This window comes from Panthera leo (genome assembly GCF_018350215.1).
Source record: "Panthera leo isolate Ple1 chromosome Y unlocalized genomic scaffold, P.leo_Ple1_pat1.1 chrY_random_Un_scaffold_79, whole genome shotgun sequence".
Classification (NCBI taxonomy): domain Eukaryota; kingdom Metazoa; phylum Chordata; class Mammalia; order Carnivora; family Felidae; genus Panthera; species Panthera leo.
The window spans coordinates 267,472-280,228 of NW_024962233.1; the positions used below are offsets into that span (position 1 = coordinate 267,472).

The 12,757-nt window shown below is 34.9% G+C and overlaps 1 protein-coding gene across 2 annotated transcripts in view; it reads left to right on the forward strand.

The window, feature by feature from the left end:
• The window catches only part of LOC122212836 (cullin-4B-like), a 140,352-nt gene extending 129,402 nt beyond the window's left edge, over window positions 1–10,950 (forward strand). For both annotated transcript variants that reach the window (XM_042926810.1, XM_042926811.1), the window contains 2 exons: window positions 8,768–8,920; window positions 10,439–10,950. In XM_042926810.1, the coding sequence (XP_042782744.1) occupies window positions 8,768–8,920; window positions 10,439–10,534 (249 nt within the window). In that variant the 3' untranslated portion in view covers window positions 10,535–10,950. The remainder of the gene's footprint in view (window positions 1–8,767; window positions 8,921–10,438) is intronic.
• Window positions 10,951–12,757: the final 1,807 nt, after the last annotated feature.

Consider the following 12,757-nt stretch of genomic DNA (forward strand, 5'->3'; position numbering starts at 1 on the left):
AAGAAAGCGGGATGCAGGATTAAAATATGAGAGATGGCTAATGTCAGGGAGAAGACAAGAGCCCTGATTAAGAGTCCTTGCTCCATTTTTTTAGGATCTGAAGGCTTACAAACATTGTAATGGACATACACAAAGAGACAATGAGACTGTTAACATTAACTCATGGACATGAGGAAAAGAGGGTTTTGAAGATCTGTGGGGTTAGGGGTTTGGGCTAATACAAAACAAAACCCTGGTGCCCAGTGGCCAGGCAGAAGGTTGTTTACAGCAAACATGAGACATGGCCTCTGTTTACCTAAACTGGTTGAGGGGACAAGAAAGAGCATGCTACGTCAGGGTCAACAAGGCACCTTTGTTTTGCTAATTAGCTCTGGTCTGGGCAGCTTCACCTCACAGTGATTTATCTCCCTATTTACCTGTTTACCTAGTTTACCTAATGTGGTCCTTCCTTCCTGAGAAAACAACTTTGTGCTATAGTACTAAATTGGGGGGCGTTTCTGCCCTGTATACCTAATCTTGTTTACCTCATATACCTTTGTTCTATATTTGGCCTTTGCCTCACCCTCTCTGTACAGGGGGCTTAGCCCCACCCTCCTTATGCTAATTACCTAATCTTATTTACCCAGACTTGGGTGTCAGCATCCTGTAGCTTTATAGTCCTTTATGCCTTGTTAATCCATCAGTGCAAGCCCAGGGAATTCCTGAGCTTATTCCCCAGGTTCCATTAGCTTCCTTTTAGTTTTGTTGATTGTTCCCTTTTGCTCTGCACAACCTTTTTATCTTGTTGAACTCCCATTAATTAGTTCCGGTTTGCTTTTGTTTCCCTTCCCTTCCCTTCCCTTCCCTTCCCTTCCCTTCCCTTCCCTTCCCTTCCCTTTCCCTTCCCTTCCCTTCCCTTCCTGTTTCCCTTCCTGTTTCCCTTCCTGTTTCCCTTCCTGTTTCCCTTCCTTTTTCCTTTCCTTTCCTTTCCTTTCCTTTCCTTTCCTTTCCTTTCCTTTTTCCTTTCCTTTCCTTTCCTTTTCCTTTCCTTTCCTTTTTCCTTTCCTTTCCTTTCCCCTTTCCTTTCCCCTTTCCTTTCCCCTTTCCTTTCCTTTCCCCTTTCCTTTCCTTTCCCCTTTCCTTTCCTTTCCTTTCCTTTTTCCTTTCCTTTTTCCTTTCCTTTTTCCTTTCCTTTTTCCTTTCCTTTTTCCTTTCCTTTTCCTTTTTCCTTTCCTTTCCTTTCCTTTCCTTTCCTTTCCTTTCCTTTTCCTTTCCTTTCCTTTCCTTTCCTTTCCTTTCCTTTCCTTTCCTTTCCTTCCCTTCCCTTCCCTTCCCTTCCCTTCCTTCCTTCCCTTCCCTTCCCTTCCCTTTTCCCTTCCCTTCCCTTTTCCCTTCCCTTCCCTTTTCCCTTCCCTTCCCTTTTCCCTTCCCTTCCCTTTTCCCTTCCCTTCCCTTTTCCCTTCCCTTCCCTTTTCCCTTCCCTTCCCTTCCCTTTTCCCTTCCCTTCCCTTCCCTTTTCCCTTCCCTTCCCTTCCCTTTTTCCTTCCCTTCCCTTCCCTTTTTCCTTCCCTTCCCTTCCCTTTTTCCTTCCCTTTCCTTCCCTTCCCTTTTTCCTTCCCTTCCCTTCCCTTTTTCCTTCCCTTCCCCTCCCCCTTCCCTTCCCCCTTCCCTTCCCTTCCCCCTTCCCTTCCCTTCCCCCTTCCCTTCCCCCTTCCCTTCCCCCTTCCCTTCCCCCTTCCCTTCCCCCTTCCCTTCCCCCTTCCCTTCCCTTCCCCCTTCCCTTCCCCCTTCCCTTCCCCCTTCCCTTCCCTTCCCTTCCCTTCTCCCAACCCCATTTGTTGAAGGGACTGTCTTTTTTCCATTGGATATTCTTTCCTGTTTTGTCAAAGACGAGTTAATCATATAATTGTGGGTCTCTTTCTGGGATTTCTGTTCGATTTTGTTGATACACATGTCTGTATTTTGCGCCAGTACCATACTCTCTTGATGACAAAAACTTTGTAATCTTGAAATCTGGAATTGTGATACCTCCAGTTTTGTTTTCCTTTTTCAGGATTGCTTTGGCTATCTGGGGACTTTTCTAGTTTCATTTCTGGTGGTTTTGATAATAGCAATTCTGACAGGTGTGAGGAGATACGTCATTGTGGTTCTGATTTTCATTTCCCTGATGATGATTGATGTTGAGCCTTTTTTCCTGTGTCTCTTAACCATCTGAATTTCTTCTTTGAAGAGATATCTGTTCATGCCCTCTACCCTGTTTTTAGTTGGATTGATTGTTTGCATGTTTGTGGATACTGAGTTGTGTGAGTTCTTTATGTATTTTAGCTGTTAATCCCTTACAGTTGTATCACTTGCAAATATATAAATTCCCTGAGTCAGTACAGTGTCTTTTTATTTTGTTGGTGGGGTTTTGGTTGTTGTTTGTGTTTTTAGGTTTTTTTTGTCTTTTTTTTTTTTTTGCCATGGAAAAGAGTTTTAGTTTGATTTAGTTTCATTTGTTTATTTTTGCTTTTGTTCACTTTTCTGAGGAGACAGATCAAATATATGTATATACACACACATTGCTAAGACCGATGTCAGGGATTTCTTCTAGTGGTTTTCTTCTAGTAGTTTCCAGTCTTATACTTAACTCATTAATCCCCTTTTAGTTTATCTTGTATATGATGTAAGCAAGGAGTCCAGTTTCAACTTTATTTGCAAGTAGCTGTTGAGTTTTCCCAACAACATTTGTTGAAGAGCCGGTCTTTCCCCAGTGTTTATTCTTGCCTCCTTTGCCAAAGACTAATTTACCTGTGTTAACATGGGTTTATCCCTGGACTGTGTATTCCATGTATCTGTTTTTGTGCTAGTACCACCCTACTTTGATAACATATCAAATATGGAAATAAGAAAGCCTGATATCTCCAGCTTGTACTTCTTTCTCAAGATTTCTTTGATCATTCAAGGTCCTTTGTGGTTCCATATACATTTTAGGATTTTTCCCCCTAGTTTTCTAGAAGATACCATTGTTTTCAATAGAGATTGTATTGAATCTTTAGACTGCTTTGGGTGGCCAGGATATTTTAATAATATTTTTTTTTTCGGTCCAGGTGCATGGTGTATCTTTCAATGTATTTGTGTCATCATCAGTTTCATTTACCAATCTTACAGTTCCTTTCCTCTGCTCCCTTTTTAGTTGGATTGCTTTTTTTTTAATGCTTACATTTATTTTATTTGTGTTTTGTGTGCAATTGTCAGTGGATTGTTTTCTATTTTTTATAGTTAACTAATATTGTATAGAACATAACACATAACTGGCTTGTAAATTGACTGAACTCATAACTTAGTTTTAATCATATTTTGCTGGAGTCCTTAGGGTTTTCTCCATATAGTATCATGTTGGTTTATGTAAATAGTGATAGTTTACTTCTCTTATAATTTGATTGCCTGTGTTTCTTTTTCTTATCTTATTGCTATGGCTAGGACTTCCAGTACTGTGTTAAGTAATAGCGGTGAGAAGGCATTCTTGTCTTATTCCTGATCTTACAGGAATAAGTTTCACCATTCAATGTGATGTTAGCTGTGTGTTTGTCATTCATGGTCTTTATTACGTTGAGGTACATTTCTCTCTATCCACCTTGTTGAGAGTTTTGGGCACAAATAAGTTTTGGATTTTATCAGATGCTTTTCCAGCCTCTGTTGATATGATCATGATTTTTGCCACTCCTTGTTTTCTTTGTCATCCATTTTAAAAATATTTTTCATCGCCTTTATTTTAGAGAGAGAGAGAGAGAGAGAGTGGGGAGAAGATATAAGAAGAGAGAGAGAATCTTAACCTCAACCAACTGAGACACCCACATGCCCCATCATGCATTTTCAGTGTGTTTTGTTACAGTGATTGATATGCAGATGTTGAACCACCCATCCTGAATCTCTTAAATAAATCGCACTTGATCTTTTTCTACGATTCTTTTAATGTATTGTTGCATTTGATATGATAATATATAGTTGAGGATTTTTATATCTGTATTCATCAGGAATATTGGCCTATAATCCCTCTAACTTTACAGCAAAAAACAAGTGGATAGTCTTCAAAATACAACTTTTATTGAGTTGAGCTAAATCTAAAGAGAGGCAAAACACAAGTACAGACTCACGTTAGCCTAAAAGGAAGTAACCTCTATACGTGTGGGTATGATATTTTAACATACTGCTAAAGGCTTGATAAAATTACTATGAGATATAAAATACATGGAAATGAAGACATAGTAGGAGTTCACATTTATCCTACAGATCTCAGTAAGTGAGAACTCAGAGGAAAGGTTACACAGAAACCAGAGAGAGCTCTCCCCTACAGAACAGCCTTAAAGAGACACGCAAGTTTCACTGCAAGAAAAGCCTGGACTCTTCTTTTACAACTAAAATCCTAAACCACCAGGGGGAAACAGTAAACATTTAACTTTTGACATAGTAAAGGGAAAATGTAAGAGAAAACTTCTCTTAACTATAAAGAAGTAGAAAAGTATTGTACACTTAAGCCTTTTGAAGACATTTAGCAATTGCAGTGGGATAAAATGGAATAAAAGGGGCTACCTTCAAGACACAGGCACAAAAGGCTAACTTAAGTTTGACGGTGAGTCAGAAAAACAGAATGATCCCTTCCTTCTCCATCGCTGTGCTTTAGCAAGTAAAGAGTAAGACAAATGACAGTGTTACTGCTGGGGGTAGAACAAACTGCTGGGGGGAAAACAAAAGAATTGAGAGAGATACCCAGGAATGGAAGAGTCTTGGTAGAAGTCAAGGATTAACAGGAGACATTAATTCCACCTCTATGGTAGAGCAAAACAAAGATAAAGTAAGTTCGGATGCAGTGAAATGGCTAAGACAGGTAACATCACCTCTTCACTCAAGATGAGAAGCAGAAAAAGCTGAAAAGCTCTACCATGGTAGAAAGGAAGCCAGATGAGACGGTGCCCAGCTTCCCTAGTTGTGCAAGACTTTGGTAAAGAAATCCATCTTTTTTCCTAGTAAAAGTAAGTTTTACCTATTTTGCAAGTATTTTCAAATAACCAGCTTGTTTCACTGATTGTCTGTTTTATTCTTTATTGTGTTTGTGTCTGATCTTATTATTTCTTTCCTTCCACTGGCTTGAGTTTACTTTTCTTTTTCTGGTTTCTTACGTTATCAATTTGAGATCCCCCTCTCTCTGTTAGGTGTGCATTTATAGCCTTAAATTTCCCTCTGAGCACTGCTATGCAGCATTCCATGGTTTTATTTTTGACTTTCTATTCTTTCTGATTCTTTTCTAAATATCTTCTGTTTCCCCTGATGATTTAGTTTTTAGTCTATTGGATATTTAAGCGTCTGCTATTTATATCCTTGTCATTTTCTTGATTGATTGATTGTAGAAAATATTTTTAATGATTTTGCTCTCCTAAAACTTATTTTAAGTGACATTTTTTGTCCTAACATATGGTTTGTTCTGGGAAACATCCCAAGTGACCTCACAAAACTGTATTACTGCTTTGTTACCTGGTGTACTTCTTTCCTTTTTTTTTCTAAATTTTTTTAACGTTTATTTATTTTTGAGACCGAGAGAGACAGAGCATGAACGTGGGAGGGTCAGAGAGAGGGAGACACAGAATCTGGAACAGGCTCCAGGCTCTGGGCTGTCAGCAGAGAGCCCAACGCAGGGCTCGAACTCACAGACTGCGAGATCATGACCTGAGCCAGAGCCCGCCACTTAACCGACTGAGCCACCCAGGCGCCCCTCTTTTTTTTTTTTTTTTTTTTAAAGAGAGAGCACAAGCAGCAGGAAGGGGCAAGGTAGACAGAAAGAGAGAGAATTTTAAGCAGGTTCCACATCCAGCATGGAACCAAAACCAAATGTCAGTCTCGGGGTGAAAGGCAAGATCATGACCTGAACTGAAATCAAGTGTCAAGTGGCTAACCAACTGAGCCACCTAGGTGGCCTCAACTTTGTTCCCTTTTTTATACATGAGTAATTTTACAGCAATCCACTGACGGACATTTGGGTTATTTTGTTGCTTAGGGTGTTTTATATATGCCTGTTAAATCTATTTGCTTATAGTGTTGTTTACATCTCCTATATCTATATTAATCTTTTATCTAGATGTTCTGTGTATTATTGAAAGTGTGGTATTAAGTCTCGAATAATTATTTTCAAATATTTTCTCACATAATTCTCTCAGCATTTGTTTCATTTTATTTTGTGGCCCTTTGGTATATATATGTTTAGGATTATTTTATTTTCCCGATGAATTGAGCATTTCATCAATGTAAATATCCTTTGGTCTCTTGTAAGTTTTTTACTTACAATTGAATATATATGTGTGTATGCATATATATGTGTGTGTATGTACTTATATTTGTGTATCTATGTATTTATATATATCTAGACATTATATATGCATATGTATGTGTATGTATATAACTGTATATATATTCCAGTTCACAGACTCTTAACAATATAAAAAAATAAAAAATATAAAAAATAAAAAGTAATCTAGATAACAAATAAAGAACTTGATGGGGCGCCTGGGTGGCTCAGTCGGTTAAGCGTCCGACTTCGGCTCAGGTCATGATCTCATGGTCCATGAGTTCAAGCCCCGCATCGGGCTCTGTGCTGACAGCTCATAGCCTGGAGCCTGTTTCACATTCTGTGTCTCCCTCTCTCTCTGCCCCTCCCCTGTTCATGCTCTGTCTCTCTCTGTCTCAAAAATAAATAAACGTTAAAAAAAAGAACTTGAGTAGATATTTCTTGAGAGAAGTTATTCAAATGGTCCACAGACACATGAGAGAATGCTCATCATCATTGGTCTTCACATATACCTAAGTCAAAATTACAGTGAGATTCCACATTACTCCCAGATGGCTTGAATCGACAAATCAGATACAAAGAGGTTTTTAAAAGAAATATGAATCCTGTGCATTTCTGGTGTGAATATGTAGTATTGCAGCATCTGTGCAAAATAGTTTGAGATTTCTCAGTTAAACTCAGAGTGACCATTTGACTCAGCTATTCTCATTAACCATTAAAGAGAAAAAAACATATGTCCACTGAAGCTTGTCACAAGAATTTCTTGCAGAATTATCTATAGTAGCCAAAATGGAAATAACCCAGATGTCCATCATTGGATAAATGGATAAGTAAATTGTATTGTACACATACAATGAAATATTACTCATATATACAAAAGAAACAAAGTACCAATACATCCTTCAGTAAGAATTACCCTTCATTATGTATAAAAAGCATTATTTATGTGTATAGAAGTATTTTGTGTATAAAACCTTATGCTAAGTGACAGAAGGCAGACATAACAGGTCACTTATAGTATAGTTCTTTCCATTATATTTGAAAAGTCATAAAATCCATATTTAAGAAGAGTAGTGGTAACCACATCATGAGTGAATGGGAAATGATGAAGGATTACTTAATGTGCACAGGGTGTTTTCTTGAGTGGCAAAAATGTTTTGAAACTAGAGAGAGATAGTGGTTGCACAACATTTTGAGTATGCTTAAATGCTTCCAACTGTATATTTAAAATTTTTAAACCATTTTAAAATTGTTAATTTTGTATTTTGTGATTCCACTTCAATAAAAAATGTATGTCTGAATGGTAGAAGATAAAGTAAGATAGTTTTATTAGACATAGTGTATTTAAAGCTTTACTGGTAAAACAGGAGTTGAGATCATCTTAAAAATGAGAAGTATAAAATGAGCATTTAAGAAAATGTAATGATGAAAGCACACACAGAAAATGAAGTAGTAAAAATGAAGAAAATACTGACAAATTAAAAATAAGCAACTCTTGCTTTGAGAATTTGGAAGGCTTTATTTGGAATTTGGAACCCAGAAGGCAATTCAAAAGATTCTATATTCCTGGAAACTCAGATGATTTGGAGGATCACTGTTGAAGGTTTAGGATATGAATGAAAAAATATTTGCAGTTAGAAGTTCAAAATTTTTTTTTTTTTTTTTTAGAATATACATATAGGGTGCCTGAGTGGCTCTGTCCGTTAAGTGTCTGACTTCAGCTCAGGTCATGAGCTCATGGTTCCTGAGTTCAAACTCCCCGTAGGGCTCTGTGCTGACAGCTCAGAGCCTGGAGCCTGCTTAAGATTCTGTGTGTCTCCCTCTGTCCGCCCCTCCACCGCTTGCACTCTGTCTCTCGCATTGTCTCAAAAATAAATAAGCATTTTAAAAAATTCAAAAAAATAATATACATATGAAAATTAAAAAAAAAAACAAACTTCGTTACACATATCCTTTTCCAATTGCCAGAAGTTAAAATAAGAAAAGTCTCTGAAATATATGATTTAATGTAAAGTAAAATAGAAAATAAAGCTTTAGCTTGAATAAATAGAATAATTGTTAATGGAGTAATTTTATATGTACAAGATAAGTTTTACTTTGTATCTATGACATGACATTTAAATATCGTATCTTGAAACCTATAACATAGAATTGCAAGAGCGTGTTTATTACCACCGAAGTCATACAACTAACTTGTTTAAAAGAACTGCTCAAATCATAGCACGATGCTTTCCTATTAATAGCTTTTCTGGTTAAAAGGACTCTAAAATTGAGGATGACTTAATACAAACTTAAATCCAAAAAGTGTAGTATATAAAAGGTTTGCGATAGAAGCAAAAGTGAATTATATATCGTTTCTGTTACTGGTTTTACAAAAAGTGATCTTTTGAAACCTTTAATTTTCATAACAGTTTAATTATTATTGAAATTTTACGTATTGTCATTTTAACTTTTAATTATTTTCATTAGATAGAGGAACGTACCATCACCACACAGAGAGTTTTCCAAGATCGACGATATCAGATTGATGCTGCAATTGTTCGCATTATGAAGATAAGGAAAACACTTACCCACAGTGTACTTCTCTCAGAATTGTATAACCAGCTAAAATTTACACTACAGGTAAACAAATCTACCAAAAATCCAGTGGCATTGAGTACTTTTGAATAAAACCATAGGTTTATACGGTAATTTCAAGTAAAAATTTATCTATGATATGGAGTAAAACTTGTGAGTGTGATTATCACAGGACTTAGGTCCCTTTTTGTGTTATGGTTTACTGGATTAGGTTATTAAATTTTATCAGTTTTATAAATAAAAAGTTGTAACATTTTGAAAGGTAACACAAAAAAATAGAAAAAGAAATTAGTCTCATGATCTATTTTAAGTATTTTCACTGTACCTCCATGGTTTAGATTCACTTCCTTGATGTATCTTCTCGATGAAGTACAGTTAGAAGTTGCCTTTATTTGCACTGCTTATGAGCAAATACTTCACAGTTCCTAGCAGAGTGGCCTTTGGTCTTACTATGATAGTCCTTTGTCTATTTTTACATCTTATAACGGTTGATCTTTGTGACATTATTAAATACTACAACCTAACAAATTGTTAACAATATTTGGCAAATTACCGCTTACTTAGCCATTTTCAAAAAGTCTTTTTAAACACAATATGTAGCTAATTTGTCTGATTCTTATAGGTTAGACATTTTAATAACTTTTTTCTGCCATAATTATTAAAAATGTCAAGCTATTGGTTCGTATGTCGTCATAAAATAAAATGAAAATTGTAGTTTTGTGTATCCTAAGTAATCAAAATAGAATTGCTACAAACACTTTGATTTCTAGTCTAGTGTTTATGGCTTGGTTCACAAAGCCTGTCAGCTATGATTTTTTTCAATCCTGCTTCGTCTCATATCTTTCTCATTTTCTGACTCTTGCCAAACTCTTTACATAACGCGTGTACCTCCACTTCCTCACGGAGGGTGATAATATTAACAACTCACTCAAATGTTACTAAGACAAAAGAGTTTCCTGAAGCATATAGTAAGTGCTAAGGAATTATTAGCTGTAGCTGCTACTTTATCAATGTTGTGATTTTTAAAATTTAAAAGCTGTTTTTTCCTTTGAGGAAAAAAAAAAAACTCTTCGAGTTCTCTGCAGTGCTCTACACATGGCTCAACTGGGGTGCTTATTATTTAGTAAATTATAGAATTACTTTCTTTAATGTGATTTCTGGTGAGTGCAATCCGTACACCAAAACTAACCATGTGCCTAATAGAAACATCAGTGCCTAGGGTATTGGCTGTCTTCTATATTTTAGAGCCCTCCTTATGGGGAATAGTTAATGAGTATAACTTCTTTCTTATTAAAGAAATTGAAAGTATGATTTTTTACCAAAATGCATCCCAGATGCATTTTATTCTATTCTTTATGTATTAGTTGTACTTTATTCCTAGTTAGCACCTTTCTAATGTATTTCGGATTTGATTATAGTAATTTTTTAGTTAAGAAATTTATTGTTTCCTGAAAATTATGAATAATAAAAATATGAGATACAAAATGTGATATATTTAGGATGAGAGTAGAAAATAAAATGCTGTGATTTCATTTTTATTAACATTAATAATTTATTTTGTAGCCTTCTGATCTGAAGACGAGAATAGAATCTTTAATTGACAGAGACTACATGGAAAGAGATAAAGAAAATCCAAACGAGTACAAGTATATTGCATGAACTTCTGGCCTTACTATTTCTACTTATAGTAGTTGACTCATAGTCCTGTTAATTGATTAAAATATTCCACTGACACATGAATAAAAGCGGTGCATTAAAATACAAATGCAGAATTAAATTTTCATCAGCATTCTCAGTTAAAGTATACAGTTTTCTGAATGACATGTATTTTTAATGTTGCTATTAAACTATACATAATGATCTAAAACTCCCTGGAAAATTTCGTAATGTTTACTGTCTGTCCTTCATTTCAGTATATATTGATTACATGTAGTATGCATTAGTTTAATAAAGAATAAGTTTCATAAAAAGCAACATATATCCATAAATATTTAAGTGTAAAATCGCACTGTGAATTATACATCTGGATGATTTAAACTCTATTTCAAATTATTAAAGCCATTTATTTGTCCTTATATTGGTTTTTCTGTGTATTTGTCCTTATGTTGGTTTTTCGGTGTGAAATTAATCATATAACAATTTACTATTAACATATGTAAACCATGTTAAAATTTAACCTATAATAGAACAATCATTTTAGACATCTCTAAAACATTTAGTTCAGCTTATAATTATATATTTATATATGTATGTGTGTGTGTGTGTATATATATATATATATATATATATATATATATATATATATATATATATATAAAATATATAAATTTTTGTCGTGTTTATTTTTGAGAGAGAGAGAGAGAGACAGAAACAGAGCGTGAGTGGGGATGAGCAGAGAGAGAGGGAGACACAGAATCAGAAGCAAGCTTCAGGCTCTGAGCTATCAGCACAACCATGATGAGGGGCTTAAACCCATGAACCCTGAGTTCATGACCTGAGGTGAAGTCTGACACTTAACCACCTGAGCCACTGAGATGCCCCAATGTCAGCTATGTATTTAAACTTGTACTAAATTATATTTGTACTAAATATATATATATATTTTTTTTACATAAATGTACATATATATGTACTAAATATATATATATAAACATATATATATAAACATATATATATATATATATATATATATATATATATATATATATATATGTAGGTATATGTGTGTGTGTATATATATTTTTACATATATATACATGTGTGTGTATTTGTACTAAAATCTAATATTAAATTTGTCATTTTAATGACATTGTCTTTCATTTACAGTTTTTGGCTTGTAGTCTGTTTTGTCTGACAGTGGTATTAGTGTCCCTGCCAGTTTTTAGTACATGTTTGCATGTACTATGTGTTGTATCCTTTTATTTTAGCTTGTGTGTGTCCTAAGGTGAAACATGAGTTTCTTATGGATAATATATAGTTGGAGACTTTTATTTAGGGAAATTTAAGTAATATACATTTAATTAATTACAGGTGTAAAATTGCTATTGCTATTTTCTTGATTATTTTCTGTCTTGCAGCTTGTTGTCCTTTCGCACCTTTTTTGCCTTCCCTCATGTTTCACGTATATTTTTGTAGTTACGTGATTTCATTCCCTTCTCATTTCTTTTTCATATTCTTTAGAGGTTTCCTTTTTGGTTAACGTTGCAATTATATGAAAAATCTTAAAATTAGTTTATTTTAACTGATATAAGTTTACCTTTCAAACACATGTAAAATATACTCTTTCACATTTCTGACTTATATACTTTTTATTACTTCTGTATTCACCATGTATTTTACATGGATCCATTAGAGTCACCTGGGTGGCTCCATCAGTTAAGCATCCAACTGTTGATTTTGGCTCAAGTCATAACCTCATGGTTCATGATTTTGAGTCCCACATCTGGCGCTATGCTGACAGTATGGAGCCTGCTTGGGATTCTGTCTCTTTCCCTCTCTCTGTCTGCACTTCCCCCACTTACTTTCTCTGTCTCTCTCAAAAATAAATAAAAAAATTATAAATACAGATCCATTAATCTAAATTTTTAATTGCATTATGCTTTTGTTTTTTTAAAGTTCTGTATTACACTAACGTGGTTTACCCTTACATTGTAATATTCCAGAGTTCTGTGTTTTCTGTAAGTTTAACTTAACCTGGAAGAAATTTGAAGAACTACCATCACCATTTTGTAGTTCATGTCAGGCGGTGAATGATGTCAGCTTTTTATCTGGAAATGTATTAACTTCTCCTGAATTTCAGAGAATTATTTTGCCAGATATAAAGTTCTTAGTTGTTAGCATTTTTCTTTCAACACCATAATATATCATCCCACACCCTCTAAA